We start from the raw sequence: 19,758 nt of genomic DNA on the forward strand, positions 1-19,758 counted from the left end.
TCCAGTTTTCTGATAATGCAAATTTTGAGAAGCACCAATATAGCTCAATTAATTGGGTTCCTGCCACAGATGAGGGAGACCAGGATTGAGTTCACAGCTCCCAGCTTTGGCCTCAGCCCAGGGTCATTATGATCATTTAGGCTGTAAACCAGTAGATGGGGCTTTCTTTATTTGTGTTTTTCTCTCTCTCAAATAAAACTTAAATTAGTGAATACATTGAAAAACAATTTTTTAAAGATTTATTTATTATTTGAAAGGCAGAGTTACAGAGGCAGAGAGAGAGAGAGGTCTTCCAACTGCTGGTTCACTCCCCAGTGGCCACATGGCTGGAGTTGAGCCAATCCAAAGCCAGGAGCAAGGAGCCAGGAGCCAGGAGCCAGGAGCCAGGAGCCAGGAGCCAGGAGCTTCTTCTGGGTCTCCTATGCAGGCGCAGGGGCCCAAGGACTTGGGTCATCTTCCACTGCTTTCCCAGGTCATAGCAGAGCTGGACTGGAAGCAGAGCAGCCGGGACTCATAGGGACTCAAATCAGTGCCCATATGGGATGCTGGCACTGTAGGTGGCAGCCTTACTCGCTAAGCCACAGCACTGGCCCCGAAAAACAATTTTTTAATGTTGATAGTCATTACCAAAGTCTGTGATAATTTATGTTCCTAAGAGTGAATAAAAGTGCCCATTTCTAGCACTAGGTATTAATAGCAATCTTTTTAAAGACTTGTTCATCTCAAAGATAAGTGTTTCAAATCCGTTTTGAAAATATTTGAGATAACTACAGATTCATATGCATTCAAAAGAAACAATACAGAGATCCTTCATATGTACCCTCTGCCTAGTTTTCTTCAATGGTGATATTTCATAAAACTACAGTATACCATCAAAACAGACATAATATGATCATAGAAGAAACATACATACTTAGGACAGGCACTTTGTCTAGTAGTTGAGACCCAGGAAAGAAGCCCACATCCCTATTTGGAGTTCCTGGGCTTGATGCCCAGCTCCAGCTTTCACTTCCAGCTTCCTGCCAATGCACACCTTGGAAGGCAGAAGGTGATGAGGGCAGAAGTGGTTGGATCCCTATCACCCAGTGGAAGATCTAGATTGAGTTCTTGGCTCCTAGCTTTAGCCTGGCCCAGTCCTGGCCATTGTTGATGTTTGGAGCAAATCAGCAGAGAGAAGCTCTGTCTCCCTCTTTCAAATTAAAAAAACAAAAAAATTATACATATTATATATGTAATATATTTGTGTATATCCTTATCTGATTGCTCACTTGTATCCTTTAAAATAAATTACTAGTATATCATTTTCCTGAGTTCTGTGAGCTGTTCTATCAAGTGATCAAATCTGAGTGCCTGGAAGGTTGAGGGGATGGGGAGGGAATGCCCAAAACGGTAGACTTGTCAGACAAAAGTGTGAGTAACCTGGAATTCAATACTTGGAACTAACATCTGAAGTGAAGTCAGTCTTAGGAAACTGAGCCCTTAAATCTGTGGAATCCTAGCACTAACTCCCAAGAAATTAGGATCAGAATTAAACTGAATTGTTGGACATCAGAGAATTCACCAGGAGAATCAGAGAATTTTTCTTGTGTGAGAAAAAAAATCACAGGTACAATCTATTAGATCTTTTCAAATGTCCCATTTTATTTGTATTCTATTGTGTGTGTGTGTGTGTGTGTGTGTGTGTGTGTGTACACACCTGCATGCACGTACACACATGGGAATAAACCAGCAGATGGAAGCTATTTCTATCTGTCCTTCTCTCTGTCCCTCTGCCTTTAAGAAAAAAAAAAAAAGGAATCAAGTACATGCTACAAATAAACCTTGAAAGCACTATGATTCCATTTATAAGACATGTTCATAACAGGCAAACATATGAACAAACTGGTGGCTGCCTAAAGCTAGGAAATAGAATTTAGAGTGACTCCCAAAGGGACAAGGTTTCTTTTTGGGCCAACAATGTTTCATTTTGACAATGTTCTCAAATTAGATTGTAGTGATGATTCTAGAATTCTGTGAATATACTAAAAACCATAAAACTCTACACTTTAAGTGGGTATCATGTATGGAATGTAAATTATATGCCAATAAGGCAATTTCAGTGGAAAAGTGTTACATAAATAGTCACAGAAGTACAGAATTTCTTGGGGTTGGCTTCTTTTCATTCAGCACAATTATCTGGAAATTGATGCAGGTTGCTGCATGTATTACCACTTCATTCTCATTCCATTTTATTGCTGAGTGAAAAGTATTCCATTCTATAGGAGAATCACAGTTCAAACTTACTTTTTAACCAATACTGAGAAGAAATTTTTCTCCTATGAGTTGTTTTTTTCATATCCTTGGCCCCTTTCCCTCTTCTCCCACCATTTTTATTAGCCCTTTATCATATGTACTGCAAATTTTTTCCAAATTTAACTTTGCTTATCATGATTTTTACAACTAGGTGCTTGATTTTTTTTTAAAAGATTTATTTGTTGATTTGAAAATCAGAGTTACAGAAAGAGAGAGACAGAGAGGCCTTCTATCCACTGGTTCACTCGCCAAGTGCCCACAATAGCCAGGGTTGAGCAGGCTGAAGCCAGGAGCCAGGAACTTCATCCAGGTCTCCCATATGGGTGGCAGGGGCCCAAGCACTTGGATCATTTGCACTCCTTTTCCCAGGCCATTAGAAGGGAGCTGGATCAGAAATGGAGCAGCCCGGACTTGAACTGGCATGCATATGGGATGCTTGCCTTGCAAGTGGTGGCTTTACCCATTATGCCACAACATCAACCTAAGTTTTTTATGTAATGAAATATTTCTCTAAATTTTCTTATAGTACTCTCATGGTTGCATTTATTTATTTATTTGAAAGGCAGATTTACAGAGAGAGAAAGACAAAGAGAATACAAGAGCACTATAGAGGGAGAGACAGAGAACACACGACTAAGAGTGTTTTTCCATCTGCTAGTTCAACTCAACCTAGGTCTCCCACCTGGGTTCAGAAGCCCAAGTCATCTTCTACTCCTTTCCCAGGTGTGTCAGCAGGGAGCTGGATGGGAAGTGGAACAGCAGGTACTCGAACCAGCACTCATGTGGGATGTCAGCATCACAAGTAGTGGCTTAACCCACTGTGCCACAATGCCACCTCTCCCCACCATGGTTGCATTTTGTATGATAAAATCTTTAACTTGTTTTAGTGAGTTGAGTCTTTGGGTCCACTAGCAGCTTGAAATAGGAGAAAGCCCGCTCAGTTAGGAATCAAAAGGCTTGGGTTCTAGTCCTGGCTGTGGTTCTACCTGGCAGGCCATCAGTTTGTGGCCTTTTATACTTATTACAACTGTTTTGAGAAGATGAAAGACATGAAAGAGACTGTCCAAAAATATTTAACAGATGCCTATTTATGAATAAAATTCAAAGCATTATATATACAATATTTGTATTGGTTATAATAGTACTCCCATTCCACATACTACAACTCAGCCTCAGAGAAGTAGCTTGCCCTCCCTCAAATCCTATATCCAAAGATGTCAAGAGACTTGCTGAAGGTAATAGCTGAAGTCTAGAGGAGTTGGTTCTAGAAATGAACTCAATTAGCTATACTCTATCTTTCTTCCCCAAGTCAGAGAGCATCACCCTTTTGAAGTAAGAGCTGTTAAAGGGATTGGCACTCTGGCATAGTAGGTTAAGCTTCTGCCTGTGGCACTGGCATCCCATATGGGTGCCTATTCAAGTTCCAGCTGCTCCACTTCCAATCCAGCTCCTTGCTGATGACCTGGGAAAGCAGCAGAAGATGGCTCAGGTGTTTGGGTCCCTGCACCTGCATGGGAGACTGAGAAGAAGCTCCTAGCTCCTGGCTTTGGATCAGCTCAGCTCCACTCTGCCTATTGAAGCCATTTGGAGGAGTGAACCAGCAAATGAAGTCCTCTCTCTCTGTCTCTCCTTCTCTCTGTAACTACGTCTCTCAAGTAAATAAGTAATCTTCAAAAAAAAAAAAAAATCTGCTAAAAATGAATTGTCAATTCTTGTTTGTATTCATATCTCTGCAATATAAACAAAACAACAATCAAAATAACTACTTTCTAAAAAAGGTACAATGTGTAATCATATATGTCCAGGGTTACAGTGGAGAGAGTGGAATAAAAGAGCTTAATTGCAAGTTATAGGCTCCTACCTTGCTTCCGACAGCCTGGGATTTTGATAAAGGCTCCATAGTCTGTCACCATAGCAACCTACAGAGATAGAAAAAAACCAATGTCACATAAATGAAAATCTTTCATCTGTAGCACTTAATCTACTCGCTCTGAATTTGCACTTGGAATCTAGTATACACTGCCTAAAAGTGATGTTCTGTCAAACATTCTTTCTGTTCTTTCGAAGTTCAGACTAACAACTATGTGTGTACACAGTAAAAACTGGGGTGAGATTAAAGGATGTCACATGGTATGAGGGTAACTGAGGAAAGGCCAAATCAACCTTATACCCACTGAAATCAAAGGAATTTTATGAACAAAAGGAACGGCAGAAAACCAAGTAATAAAGTTAAATTTATATTAGCTAGGACTGAGTTTTCCCACTTCAATAATGAGAACTCTGATAGTTTGAGACAGATCACATAAGGAATCCCTTTCCCCTAGACTTCAAATCAAATCAGACCATACAGCTTGTTATATTTTAAAACAAATCTGAGTCTTGGGTTTTATTAAGATAATTAAAGAAAAGCTGATACACAGACATCTGACGGAACCTGAAAAGCTGCACTCAGGGGGCGGATATTTGGCCTTGCTGTTAAGACACTACTTGGGCTGTCCACATCCCACACCAGAATATCTGGGTTCAAGTAATGGCTCCACTGCCAATTCTACCTTTCTGGTAATGTGCACCCTGGGAGGCAGAAGGAGATGCAAACACTTGGATTCCTGCTACCCTGAGGGAGATCTGGGTTAAGTTCCTGGCTTCTGTCTGGCCCACATCCGGGTGTTGCAGGCATGTGGGGAATGAATCCATAGATGGGAAATCTCTCTTTTTCTCTGCCTTTCAAATAAATTTAATAAATAGAAAAAGAGACAAGTAATTAAGTCAGGAAAAGAGCTATACTTTAAAAAGAAGAGATGGACCCCTAGAAAGAGTTATTCCTAAGACTTTTGCAGAGATGATCTAAGATGGAAAGTTGGAGGCTTGCTAGTTCTATATAATAGGAAACCAATAAGTGTTAGTGATCAAAGGCCTAGAATTCTTGCCAGAAAATCATTATCCCAAGCTCTATCTCCACCCCCCACTTCTACAGTCTAGTCCATACCACCCCACCTTTGAATTGGGATTAATGTCATCACTACATAATGCATTTATCACTATATTCAATATGCCCAAAATAGTATATAATCTCAAACATATAAACTATTTTCAGTGCCTTTAACTAGCTGTTTCATCTTGGACTATCACTACTTCAGCTTAAAACTAAAATTAGAGGACAGAATAAAACGACCCCTGCTGTACTGCTATTCATTAACACAGATGTGATACACAGCACTATTTCAGATGTTCTGGATAATCTTCGATAGTTGGTATCATCACCCATTCATTCAGCAGAGGACAAAATGATGCACGGAGATTAAGTAAGTGACCCAAGTGCCAAAGCTAGTAAGTAGCAGAGCTGGGATGTGAACCCAGAGAGTTTTAGCTACACTAGAACTGCTCACGGGTTCTGTTTAGCTACAAAATTCTAAATGGCCAAAAGTAACGTGACATCTGATATTCCATCTGCTCCTAACCACAATCCTAGGAAGTATATATAATTAGGTCCCTAGGCTGCAGATAAGGCAGAAAAGTTGAGATGTGGAAAGAATCCAGGCTTTGGAGTGTGTGATGCAGCTCTGCCATTTCCTACCTGTGGGATTTTGAACACAACTTGCCTTTGGAGCCTAAGTTCCCATTTGTTCTCATTTTGTTGCTGCGAATAACAAATCATGTACATATAGTTGGCACTGGTATCTGGCACACAATGAACATTCAATGAAGTGTAGCTTTTTAAAAATGTGCAGCCCAAGACACTGAAGCACAACAAGATCGGTGACTAGAAGAAAGGTACACAATTAACTTCGATACAAGCTAGGGACAGAACCTGCGTCCTTGATTTCTACTTCCCACTCACCAGACATCAACATTACTCACTTCAGTGTAGAAAAATGAAGATACTGAGACAGAGCCCTTGAGCCAAGCTGTCTCTACAACACAGTGATAAAGAATGGGCTATAAAGCCAAAGATCTAAAGTCCTGTTTTGCAGACTCTATTCCTTCATTTTCTGTTACTAGGACAATACCTGAAGCTGGATATTTATAAAGAAAGAGGTTCATTTAACAAACAGTTTTGAAGGCAAAAAGTCCAAGATCAGGTACCCCAACTGTTTCAGCCTCTGGTGAGGGCTTAATGGCAGATGGCACCACAAAGGGGAGTGTGCATGCAGAGTGATCACATGGTGAGACAGCAAGTAGTACAGACGGAGGAAGAGCCAGTCTTGTTCTCTTAAAGCAACATTCTCTTGAGAACTAACCAGGGTCCCATGAGAACTACAATAATTCTTTACAAGAGCAGTGCCCCAACCTTTCTCTAGGCTCCACCTCTTATGGGGTCTACCACCTCTTAACAATGTCACACTGAGGACCAAGTGTCTAACACATGAACCCTTCAGGGACAAGCCACGTTCAAATCATAGGACTAATGCATAAGATACGCTAGGAGAAGAACTAGACAGTCCCAAAGACACAGCACAATGATACAGGTAATAAAAAACAAGGCAAGGTGGAACTGGGGAGAGGAATTTAGAGATTTGTTGGTCCAATCACATCATCTTTCTTTCTTTCTTTCTTTTTTTTTTTTTGACAGGTAGAGTTATAGACAGTAAGAGAGGACAGAAAGGTCTTCCTTCCATTGGTTCACCCTCCAAATGGCCACCATGGCCGGCTCTGCGCCAATCCCAAGCCAGGAGCCAGGTGCTTCCTCCTGGTCTCCCATGCGGGTGCAGGGCCCAAGCACCTGGGCCATCCTCCTCTGCACTCCCGGGCCACAGCAGAGAGCTGGACCGGAAGAGGAGCAACCAGGACTAGAACCCGGCGCCCATATGGGATGCTGGCGCCACAGGCAGAGGATTAACCAAGTGAGCCACGTCACCAGCCCACGTCATCTTTCAAATAAGTAAAGTGAAGACCAGGAAAAATGTGCTTATGCAAGCTCACAAAACAATCGGTTCTGTGTGGAGGGCTATATAGATAAAGAAGGTAAGCCTTTTCATTTTTAATTAAAGTAAAAGCAGGGGCAGGCATTTATCTAGCAGTCAAGATGCCTGGCAAGATACCCACATCTCTGTATCAGAGTACCTGGGTTTGCTTCCCAGTTCTGGCTCCTGTCTCTACTTCATACTAATGCAGACCCTGAAAGGCAGTACTAATGACTCAAGTAACTGGGTTCCTGCCACCCACCACAAGGGAGACCTGGACTGAATCTGGTTCCCAGCTTCAGCCACAGCCACTGTAGGCATTTGAAGGGGAAACCAATGGATGGAAGAGTACATGCTCTCTTCCTATCTATGTGTCACTTTCTCTACCTCTCAAAAAACTTAAAAATAAGTAAAAGCAAATTTCTTTCTTCTGCCCCAATGTACTTTGTCTGGCTTTTGTTTCAAGTTTCTACAAAAAGGGCTGAGGAGTTTCATAATGAGTAACACTATTACAAAGCAAAATTATCTAATCAACTTAAAAGTAACATCTGGAAGTTGGAGTCCAAATCACCTTGCTGCTTTAAATTAAGATGACCTCACTTTTCAGTCCAGAGGCTCCAGTGTCACATTATGGTCTTCAGAGGTGTTACAACAGGCCTTAATTTGGTCTTTCCCAAAAGGAAAGATTAATGTGCTTCAGAATGGATGCACTCAATTATTCAGTTAGGAAAAGGCATTCTTGCTTATTTCTAATACCAGGTGTTTGCATCACTGTGTCTCCTAGGGTGCAGTCAGAGTTGAAATTAACAGGATAGCACCTGCCATAGATGATCATACAGTCTGCCTGGTGTTCCAAAAATAATTAGCCTAATGGCTCAGGGGAGAAAATTCAGTAATTATCTCAACTGAATTCAAGCCTTGGGTAAAATAAATTTCCCATCTTCAGGATTAGAGGTGGCACTAGCCTTGAAACTCATTATCTTATAATGTAAACGATGAATTTGTGGCTCAAAGACATAAGTTACTTGTCCAAAGTCACAAAGTTAGAAAGTAGCACAGCAGGGGCAGAAAAAAAATGTTTTAACTTTTATTCCAATGCTATTTCTACCTTACCAATTTGAATCTCCTCTTAGCAGCTTTTTTTTTTTTTTTTTGGCTACGTCAAGGCTAAGCTTAATCCCAACACCTGCAGCGCTGTAGTATAGTGGACTAAGCCTCTGTCTGCAGCACCAGCATCCCATTTGGGCACCAGTTTCTGTCTTCCTGATTCAGCTCTCTGCTATGGCCTAGGAAAGCATTAGAATATGGCCCAAATGCTTGGGCCCCTGTCCCTGCGTAGGAGATCCAGCAGAAGCTCCTAGCTCCTGGCTCCTGGCTCTGGATCAGCCCAATTCCGGCAGTTGAGACAATTTGGGGAGTAAATCAACAGATGGAAGAACTTTCTTTCTCTGTAACTCTACCTCTCAAATAAATATATAAATTTTTTTAAAAAAAGATCCCAACACCTACTGATGCTATGCTAGTACTCCTTATCATGCTTAACTGAACACTGGCTTCTCATTCAGTCATTGGGCCCCACAAAGCTGTTTGGCCTGCCAAGAGAAGATCTGCTAGGAGATGGGCTGTATCACTAGTTTCTTCAAGAACAACTGGTTCTACAAGGCTTGGGTTCAACCTTATTCCAGTATTTACTGAGCACTTCCTATATGCAAAATGTCACATCAGGTGCTGTGAAATAAAAACCAATTAAGGTTAAGCATTTTGCACAGTGTTTAAGTCATGGCTTGGGATGCCCACATCCTGAGTGAGAGTGCTTGGTTTAAGACCCAGCTCTTACACTTTGGATTCATCTTCCTGCTAAATTCTGGGAGGCAGCAGATGATGGCTCAAGTAATTGCGTCCCTGTCACCCATATGGGAGACCCAGACAAGAGTCCCTGGCTCCTGGCTTCAGCCTGTCCTAGCCTTGGCTGTTGTGGACATACAGGTGGTAAACCAGCAAATATAAGAAGATCTTTTGCTCTGCCTTTCAAATAAAGTGAGAATATTTTTTTTTTAACTAAGAGATGAGCAGCCTATCTTAAAATGAATTTGAAGTAGTCACCAAGACATATGAGACAACCATGGCCTCTATTCTCCAGTAATTCACAATCTGGTGAAGAAAAGAAAGTAATATATATGTAAAAATAGATGAATGTTATAATAGAGCTGTACAAACAACTAACTATGCAACTATCAGATTTCCCGTGTTTTCCTCCCATATCTCAATTAACTAAAAAGAATTCTCTAATGAGTTTTTTCATTCCTCCATACATTTACTTATTTTTAAAAAAGATTTATTTATTTGAAAGTCAGACTTACAAAGAGAGAGAAGGAGCAACAGAGAGAGAGAGGTCTTCTATCCACTGGTTCACTCCCCAGATAGCTACAACAGCTGGAGATGAGCTGATCCGAAGCCAGGAGCCAGGAGTTTCTTCCGGGTCTCCCACATGGGTGCAGGGGCCCAAGGACTTGGGCCATCTTCTACTGCTTTCCCAAGCCATAGCAGAGAGCTGGATCAGAAGTGGAGCTGCTGGGATTCAAACCGGCGCCCATATGGGATGCCACACTGCAGGCAGAGGCTTTACCCACTATGCCACAATGTTGCCTCCCGCCCCGCCCCCCCGCCAATACATTTATGGACAATTGGACAATCCCAACAGCAGTTTAGAAAAAAGTAAACTTGAAAGAGGACTGATTTAGAATTCCAGGGGCTGGCGCTGTGGCATCGTGGGCTAGGACTCAGCCTGTGGTGCCAGCATCCCATATGGGTGCTGGTTCATGTCCTGGCTGTTGCACTTCCAATCCAGTTCTCTACTATGGAATGGGAAAGCAGTATAAGATGGCCCAAGCGCTTGGGCCCCTACACCCAAGTGGGAGACCCGGAAGAAACTCCTGGCTCCTGGCTTTCGATCAGCTGAGCTCCAGCTGTTGTGGCTATTTGGGAAGTGAACCAGCAGATAGAAGACCTTTCTCTCTGTCTCTCGCTCTGAAACTCTACTCTCAAATAAATAAAATCTTTAAAAAATAATAAAATAAAATAAACAGAATTCCAGCTTTGCCCTTAATCACTGGGTGATGATCTTCTTTTCCTAAAAAAGATTTACTTAGGTAGTTAGCTATTGGAAAGGCAGAACAGCAGAAAAAGTGAAGGAAAGACAGAGAGAGGAAGATCTTCCATCCACTTCTTCAGTCCCCAAATGGCAGTAACAGCCAGAGTTGGGCCAGGCCAAAGCCAGGAGCCTGGAACTCCACCCTGGTCTCCCAAATGGATGGCAGGAGGAATACTTGGGCCATCTTCCCCTGGAAACAGATCAGTTAGAAGTCTAACTGGTGGGGCCGGTGCTGCCGTGCTGCAGTGCTGGTTAAAGCCCTGGCCTGAAGCACCAGTATCCCATATGGGCGCCGGTTCTAGTCCCAGCTGCTCCTCTTCCGATCCAGCTCTCTGCTATTGCCTGGGATAGCAGTAGAAGATGACCCAAGTCCTTGGGCCCCTGTACCACGTGGGGATCCGGAGGAAGCTCCTGGCTCCTGGCTTCGGATCAGCAAAGCTCTGGCTGTTGCGGCCATCAGGGGAATGAACCAGCAGATGGAAGACCTCTCTGTCTCTACCTCTCTCTGTAACTCTTGTCTTTCAAATAAATAAAATATTAAAAATAAAAGAAGAAGTTTAACTGGCACTCTGATATGAGATGCCGGAGTCACAGCAATGGCTGAATCTGCTGCTCCATAACACCAGCCCCATGGGTAATTAACTTCGGAGAACAGTGTCTTTATCCATTAAGTGAGGTTACCAATTATTTTTTTGGAGATTCAGTAACACAGAAAGTTCAGAAAAGCTAACGTACATTAGCCTTATAATTTTAATGTCACTGGTCTTCTTTATATATACTAGGCCCTCAATAAATATTCACTGGCGCCAGTGCTGTGGCATTGTGGGTAAAGCCACTGCAGTGCTGGCATCCCATATGGGCACCGGTTTGAGTCCTGGCTTCTCTACTTCCAATCCAGTTCTCTACTATGGCCTGGGAAAGCAGAAGAAGATGGCCCAAGTCCTTGGGCCCCTGCACCCATGTGGGAGACCCAGAAGAAGCTCCTGGCTTCGGATCGGCACAGCTTCGGCTATTGTGGTCATTTGGGGAGTGAACCAGTGGATGGAGACCTCTCTCTCTGCCTCTGCCTCTCTGTAACTCTGCCTCTCAAATAAATAAATCTTAAAAAAAAAAAAATTCACTGGTAGAATACTCTGAAAATAGTTGGCTATTTTCCAATTTATCATGTATATAAAAGGGTTGAGTCTAGAAACAAGGTTCTGCCTACTTTGGAAGCCCTTGCTATCTAAACAAATACACCTACTCTCCCAAAGATTGACCATTCATTCAGTTACCCAAAATGTATCAAGCACCTACTATTTTCTAACCATCTACTTGGGAATGAGATAGAGATACACAACAAAACAGAGAGCACTCTGCTCCCATGATGCATAGTGTCTTACGAGGAAGGTAGACATTTAAAAAGTACACAGCTGGGGCTGGCGCCATGGCTCACTTGGTTAATCCTCCGCCTGTGGTGCCAGCATCCCATATGGGCGCCAGGTTCTAGTCCTGGTTGCTTCTTTTCCGGTCCAGCTCTCTGCTGTGGCCCGGGAAGGCAGTGGAGGATGGCCCATGTGCTTGGGCCCCTGCACCCGCATGAGAGACTAGGAGGAGGCACCTGGCTCCTGGCTTTGGATCGGCACAGAGCCAGCCATGGTGGCCATTTGGGGAGTGAATCAAAGGAAGGAAGACCTTTCTCTCTGTCTCTCTCTCTCACTGTCTATAACTACCTGTCAAATAAAAAAAAAAGCACACAGTTAAATACAGGATGAATCTATTTATTGATGATGGATAAAAGATCTCTGAGGAGACATTAGGGCTGAGATTTGAAGGATGAAGGTAAGTTGTTAGGAAAATGGGTAGTTACAAAAAACAGTACCCTGGTCCATTCCTGCTAGTAAAATGAAATAACACATGCTGAGTAATTTATAACAATAGAAATTTATTTCTCACAGTTCTGAATGCTGGGAAGTTCAAGTTCCAAGTGTCAGAATAGAAAGTGTCTTAGAAGGGCAGAGCTCTCCTAACATAATGATTTCCTAAGAGGTTCCATAATGGGGATTAGGTATTCACATGAATTTTATTTTTTAAAAAACAGCCCAACCATGCAGCGCTTTTTTTTTTTTTAAAGATTTATTTTATTTATCTGAAAGGCAAAGTTACAGAAAGAGCAATGGCCGGGGATGGACCAGACTGAAGCCAGGAGCAAGAAGCTTCATCTGGGTCTCCCACGTGGATGCAGGGGCCATCTTCTGCTGCCTTCCTAGGCACTTCGGCAGGGAGCTGGATCAGAACTAGAGCAGCCAGGACTCAAACTGGCATCTATATGGGATGCTAGCATTGCAGGCAGTGGCTCAACCTGTTATGTCACAATGCTGTCCCTTCCACATGAATTTTGGAGAGACCCAACATTCAAACCATATGCATACAATGGTGGTAAGAGGTAGGACCTCTAGAAGCTGATTAGCTATGAGGGTTCTGCCCCTGTGAATTGATTACTGCTTTATAAAATGGTTTGAGAGGCAGTCATTTACCAGCTGGGAGAGTCACATCCCATGTTGGAGTACCTAAGTTTGATGCCTGGCTCTGGCTAGTAACCCTAGTTTTCTGCTAATGTGGACCCTGGGAGGCAGTGGTGATGGTTCAAGAGGTTGCCCCCTATGAGGGAGATCTGGATTGGGCTCCAGCGTTCTCATTTCAGCCCCATCCAGCAGTGGCATGATTTGGGGAATGGACAGGAGCATCCACTCTCTGTGTCTGTCTCTCTGCTTTTCAAACAACTTTTAAAAAAAATCATCTTCAAAACAAAGAAAAGCACTCACCAAACACTAAATCTGCTCGCACCTTTATCTTGGACTTCCCAGCCTTCAAAAATGGAAGAAATAAATTTTTCTTCTTCATAAATTACCTAGTCTCAGGTATTTTGTTGCAGCAGCACACATAGACTAAGATAAACATTATTTCTAAAAGTCCTGAAAAGAAAGCAAGTGTAGAATGCTCAGGTTTGTGAGGAGGCCAGAGTGGCTGGGAGTATGCACAGGGTAGAACAACACTGTCACAGTAGGCAAAGGCCGAGTTACAGAAAGGCCATGAAAATAGGTTTGCTTGTATTCAAGTATAATGGGAAATTTCTCAAGAGCTGTGAGAAAGATGTCCAGGGCCAGTGCTTTGGCACAACAGGTAAAGCCACCGCCTGCAGTTCCGGCATCCCATATGAGCCCCAGTTCAAGTCCCAGCTGCTTCACTTCTAATCCAGCTCTCTGCCATGGCCTGGGGAAGAAGAGAAGATGGCCCAAGTCCTTGGGCCCCTGCACCCACATGGCAGACCCAGAAGAAACTCCTGGCTCCTGGCTTTGGATCAGCGCAGCTCCAGCCAGAGCCAGTTGGGGAGTGAACCAATTGTGGTCAACTGGGGAGTGAACCAGCGGATGAAAGACATCTCTCTCTCTCTCTCTCTGCCTCTCCTTCTCTTATTGCAACTCTGACTTCCAAATAAATAAATAAAATCTTTTGGAAAAAAAAAAAAAGAAAGTAGTAACTCCAATGTGTTTTTAAAATGTTATTTCGCCTGCAACATGTACAACATATTGGAGATGGGCTACAATAGAAACAGGAATACAAGTAAGGGCCAGGCAAGAGATGGACAGCTTGAACTAATAGGATGCCGAGGGGATAAACAAGTATACAGACCAGAGATACAATTAGGACTTGGAGGGTGGACTGCAGAGGAAAGGAAAATCAATTAGAAATCGAGGATGATGTCCAGATTTCTAGCTTTAGGACCTGAATGGAAAGCAGCTTCATTTGCTGAGATGAAAAAGACTAGCAGAGAAACAGATTTGGTGAGAAAACAAAAAATTCAATTTAAAACATAAATTTACAAAGCTATGAGGCATCCAAATGAAGATGTCAAGTACACAGTTGAATGTCTGAAGCTTAGAGGAGGTTCACGTGCTAGTCAGATGTCCCCCAGCCTTCCCTATACTTAAAATATATTGCTTAAAATAACTGGAAGTGGACACACACATCACACTCATCTGCTTTTCATCCCTGACTTATTCTCAATAAAAATGGCAGAATTTCGAAGCACAGAACATACCTCTCCTTGGAAAATAGTGTAGAGAGCAGGCAAGTTTTCCATGGTCTCAGGCCTCCCTGAATTCATTCTTAATGTTCTACGGCTCCTCCATTTCTCTTCTGCTAGAGCTAATTCAAATGTCCTGTCACAATGAAAGAAAACAGACACCAATTAGAGACACCTACATTAAAGATATGAACGTGCAGAAAGCCAGCAACCAATCTCTACAGATTTAACACATGTACTTTTATCCAGATCTCTTTTGTCTATCCAAATTGTGAGGAGTTTTAGAAACCTAGATCACATTTCTATTCAGTTTGCTATTTATCCAAGGCCATTAGACTACCGGTTTTGTTGGTTTGCTTTCAGCTTTGTTTTGTTATTATTACTGTTGTTATTCTTTTCCAAGGGAAGCCTAAAATGGAGCAGGAGGGTACGAGTGACTAGATCTCTAAAAAATGTAATAGTAATAGGGCTAACATTTATCAAGCACTTACTCATGCCATTTTGCTAAAACACCAGACATGCACTATCTCATTTAATCCTCAAACTCCAAGACATAGGTTCTATTATTATCATAATTTAGAGACGAAAAAACACAAGTTTCCAGAAGTCAAATTACTAAGCCTATGGCAAAAATCCAGCATATGGTGGAGTTAAACTCTGGCCCCAGAATCCATTCTCTTAATGACTATGATAGGCATTAAATCCAAATTGACTTCAAAAAAGAGAGAAAAACAGGGGGCTGGTGCTGTGGCATAGTGGGTAATGCCACCACCTGCAGTGCCAGCATCCCATATGGGCACCAGTTTGAGTCCTGGCTGCTCCACTTTCAGTCCAGCTCTCTACTATGGCCTGGGAAGGCAGTGGAGGATGGCCCAAATCCTTGGGCCCCCCCACACACGTGGGAGACCCAGAAGAAGTTCCTGGCTCCTGGCTTTGGATCAGCTCAGCTCTGGCTGTTGCGGCCATTTGGGGAGTGAATCAGCGGATGGAAGACTTCGCTCTCTCTCTCATCCTCTGCCTCTCTGTAATCTGACTTTTCAAGTAAAATAAATAAATCTTAAAAAAACAGATTTTACTGTTTTTTCTAATTATAACACATATGCTTATTGTAAAAGTTTAATAATACATTAATAAAAAGAAAATAATTATCCATAATTAAATTTGTTTTATATTACATCAGATTTTTAAAAAGATTTATTTATTTGAAAGTCAGAGTTACACAGAGACAAGAGGCAGAGAGAGAGGGGTCTTCCATCTGCTGGCTTACTCCCTAATTGGCCACAAGAGCCGGAACTGTGCCAATCCGAAGCTAGGAGCTTCCTCCAGGTCTCCCATGCGGGTGCAGGGGCTCAAGGACTTAGGCCATTTTCTACTGTTTTCCAAGGCCACAGTAGAGAGCTGGATCAAAGTGGAGCAGCCAGGACTCAAACCAGCACCCATATGGAACCAGCACTGCAGCAGGAGGCTTTACACGCTATGCCACAGTGCCAACCCCTCCATCACTTTTTAATATGTAAAAGTGATTTTTTAAAAAATATTTATTTTCAGGGCTGGTGCTGTGGCGCAGCAGGTTAACACCCTGGCCTGAAGCGCTGGCATCCCATATGGGTACCGGTTCTAGTCCCAGCTGCTCCTCTTCCAATCCAGCTCTCTGCTATGGCCTGGGATAGCAGTAAAAGATGGCCCTAGTTCTTGGGCCCCTACACCTCTGTGAGAGACCGGAAAAAACTCCTGGCTCCTGGCTTCTGGCTTCGGATCAGCATAGCTCCGGCCTTTGCAGTCATCTGGGGAGTGAACCAGTGGATGAAAGACTTCTCTGTGTCTCTACCTTTCTCTGTAACTCTGTCAAATAAATATAATAAAAATCTTTAAAAAAATATTTATTTTCAGAGCCAGCACTGTGGCACAGTAGGTTAAGTCTCCCTCTGCAGCGCGGGCATCCCATGTGGGCACCAGTTCGAGTCCTGGCTGCTCCTCTTGTGATCTAGCCCTCAGCTTATGGCCTCGGAAAGCAGAAGATGGCTCAAGTGCTTGGGTCCCTGTACCCACATGGAAGACCCAGAAGAAGCTTATGGCTCTCCACTTCTGATCGGCCTGGCTCCAGGCACTGAGGTCATCTGGGGAGCGAACCAGCAGATGGAAGTCCTCTCTCTGTCTCTCCCTCTCTCTGTCTGTTAACTCTGCTTCTCAAATAAATCTGTTTTTTAAATATTTGTTTATTGATTTCTTTGAAAGGCAGAGTTACAGAGAGGCAGAGAGAGGTCTTCCAACCACTGGTTCAATCCCCAGACGACTGCAACGGCTGCAGCTACAGCTGCACCAATCCGAAGCCTGGAGCCAGGAGCTTCCTCCGGGTTTCCCACACAGGTGCAGGGGCCCAAGGACTTGGGCCATTTTCCCCTGTTTTCCCAGGCCATAGCAGAGAACTGGATCGGAAGAGGAGCAGCCAGGACTTGAACTGGCACCCATATGGCTTGCTGACACTGCAAGCAGCAGCTTTATCTGTTATGTCACAGCACCGGCCACCATAAATAAATAAATCTTTAAAAAACTACTTATTTTCATCTACTTGAAAAGCAGAGTGACCAAGAACGGGGAGAGAGAGAGAGAGAAAGAAAGAGAGAGAGATCTTCCTGGGTCATATCCCAAATGCCCACAACTGGGGCTGAGCCAGGTAGCAGTCAGCAGTCAGGAGCTCTATCTGGGTCTTCCACATGTGTGGCAGGGGTCAAAGCATTTGAGCCATTATCTGCTGCCTCCCAGGATGCATTAGCAGGAAGCTAAATCAGAAGTGGAGGTGGCAGGACTGAACCAGGTTCTTTATGATGGGATGTGGATCAGTGTCTCTCCCTAATAAACTTTGGCAGTCTTAAACACCCTCTGATCTGTGCCAGTGTCTCTCCTTAAGATGGGATGTGGGTGTCTCGAGAGTGAGCTTAACCTGCCACACTACAATACCTGTCCCCAAAGTGCTTTTTTCTCTAAATGTAAATGTAAATTTAGAGAAAAAAAATGAAACACTTAGAATTAAGTTGTTTCTCTAAATTATAAACCATTTACAGCTGTTTTAATACATTACAGCAATTCTCACACTTTTTTAATGCCTACATAATAATCCACTGTTGGATGCACCAAATTTATTTAATGATTTATCAATTACATTAAGATGCAGATGAAAAATCAGTAGGTCTGAGATGATGCATTTTCAATAAGCTCCAGGTAATGCTGATGTTGCCTAAGAAGCAAGGCTTAGAAGTCTTTAGTTGGGCCGGCGCCATGGCTCAATAGGCTAATCTCCCGCCTGCGGCGCTGGCACCCTGGGGTTCTAGTCCCTGTTGGGGCACCGGATTCTGTCCCAGTTGCTCCTCTTCCAGTCCAGCTCTCTGCTGTGGCCCGGGAGTACAGTGGAGGATGGCCCAAGTGCTTGGGCCCTGCACCCACATGGGAGACCAGAAGGAAGCACCTGTCTCTGGCTTCGGATCGGCGCAGCACACTGGCTATAGTGGCCATTTGGGGGGTGAACCAACAAAAAGAAGACCTTTCTCTGTCTCTCTCTCTCACTGTCTAACTCTGCCTGTCAAAAAAAAAAAAAAAGTCAGAAAGGACCTTGGACATACTTTTGCTCAGCCTCCTGTTTGTTTTTCTAATTTATTTATTCTTTTGAAAGTCAGAGTTACAAAGAGAAAGGGAGAAACAGAGTTCTTTCATCCACTGGTTTAATCCCCAGATAATCACAACAGCTGGGGCTTGGCCAGGTCAAACCTAGCAACCAGGAGCTTCATCTGGATCTCCCATGTAGGTGTCAGGGGCCCAATTACTTGGGCCACCTTTTGCTGTTTTTCCCAGGTCATTGGCAGGGAGCTGGATTGAAAGTAGAGCAGGAGGGACTCAAACCAGCACCAATCTGGGGTGCTGACATCACCAGAAGTGGCTTTACCCACTATGCCACATCAGCCCCTCAGACTTCTGGTTTCAAAGAGATGAACCATCAATCTAGTGGCTCTTAAACTCCTTTTCACTGTTGGAAAACTCACTGCTAAAGATAAATTTAGTGTCACTATCATCAGTTCTTTTTTTCTCCCAATTATGCTGGACATCTAAAACTCTACTTTTCTTGAGTTTTCACAGGCAAATACTTACCTCTCTCCTCAACTCCCAGCATGCCCTCTCACTTTGAGATATTTGTGTTGTACTTTTAGAAAATCTTCCTGGGCCAGCATTGTGGCATAGGGGGTAAAGCTGCCTGCCACCTGTAACCCCGGCATCCCACATGGACACCGGTTTGAGTCCCGGATGCTCTATTTCTAATCCAGCTCCCTGATAATGTGCCTGGGAAAGCAGCGGAAGATGGCCCAAGTCCTTGGGCCCCTACAACCCAGCTGGGAGACTCAGAAGAAGCTCCAGGCTCCTGACTTCAGCCTGGCCATGCCCCAACTGTTGCAGCCATTTGGGAGTGAACCAATGGATGGAAAGATCTCTCTCTCTCCCTTCCTCCCTCTCTTTGTAACTTTATCTTTTAAATCAATAAATAAATCTTTAAAAAAAGGAGCCAAAAATATATGAAAATATTTCATTAAAAAAAAAAAACACACACACAATCTTCCTGATTTAAAGTAACCATTCAGTAAGTAGACTGTGTCACTTGAAACAAAGAAATTCCTGTCAGACTTTCAAACCCAAGGCCCAGGAATGCCTCTGTCCTCCATAAGATAACCTTGCATCCTTAAAATAAATTTGCCTTTTGGCTTCAGTCAGCCAGAGGTGTTTATTACTTCATAAACAGCACATATAGAGAATAGAGGCAAATTTGCCAGTTCCTGAGAACTGGCTGATAAACAACTTAATTCAAAATGTTTCATTCTAGTTCAATCCTGACTCCCACTCCCTCTGCCCTGCATCCTTCACAGACCATACCAGATCAGGAGTTAATCTCAAATCAATGATTTTCCTACTCCTCCAACACTTGGTACACAGGTTGTAAAATACAGAATCCACAGATGCAGCTGGGACATCTAAACTGAGCTCAGATATCTTAGTCTGTCATCTGTTCCTCTCCCACAAAGACCATGGAAAGAGCAATGAAAGCAGAAGTGAACATATGTGGTCCCTTTCAGACTTCTACTGAAGTTTAGTGTGTAAAAAGCTAAATTTGAAGCCCTCCTGTTCGCTCTACCTGTAGAACAATAGCCTGAGAAGCCCTATGCAATTTTTTTTTTTTTTTTTTGGACAGGCAGAGTGGACAGTGAGAGAGAGAGACAGAGAGAAAGGTCTTCCTTTTGCCGTTGGTTCACCCTCCAATGGCCGCCGCAGCTGGTGCGCTGCGGCCAGCGCATCACATTGATCCAAAG

The 19,758-nt window shown here is 43.2% G+C and overlaps 1 protein-coding gene across 4 annotated transcripts in view; it reads right to left on the bottom strand.

Annotated features, from left to right (window-relative positions):
- ZCCHC17 (zinc finger CCHC-type containing 17) overlaps positions 1-19,758 on the bottom strand; it is a 63,404-nt gene that overhangs the window by 35,309 nt on the left and 8,337 nt on the right. For 3 of the 4 annotated variants that reach the window (XM_008265816.5, XM_089301122.1, XM_089301121.1), the window contains exons 2-3: positions 14,426-14,546; positions 4,154-4,211 (exon numbers count right to left, since the gene is read on the bottom strand). In XM_008265816.5, coding sequence (XP_008264038.4) covers positions 4,154-4,211; positions 14,426-14,546 — 179 coding nt within the window. Of the gene's footprint in view, positions 1-4,153; positions 4,212-14,363; positions 14,547-19,758 lie in introns of those variants that run through there. The other variant, XM_089301123.1, reaches the window with a different exon arrangement.

The sequence above is a fragment of the Oryctolagus cuniculus genome, chromosome 7 (assembly GCF_051225735.1).
Source record: "Oryctolagus cuniculus isolate XC-2025 breed Fujian yellow rabbit chromosome 7, ASM5122573v1, whole genome shotgun sequence".
NCBI classification, from domain to species: domain Eukaryota; kingdom Metazoa; phylum Chordata; class Mammalia; order Lagomorpha; family Leporidae; genus Oryctolagus; species Oryctolagus cuniculus.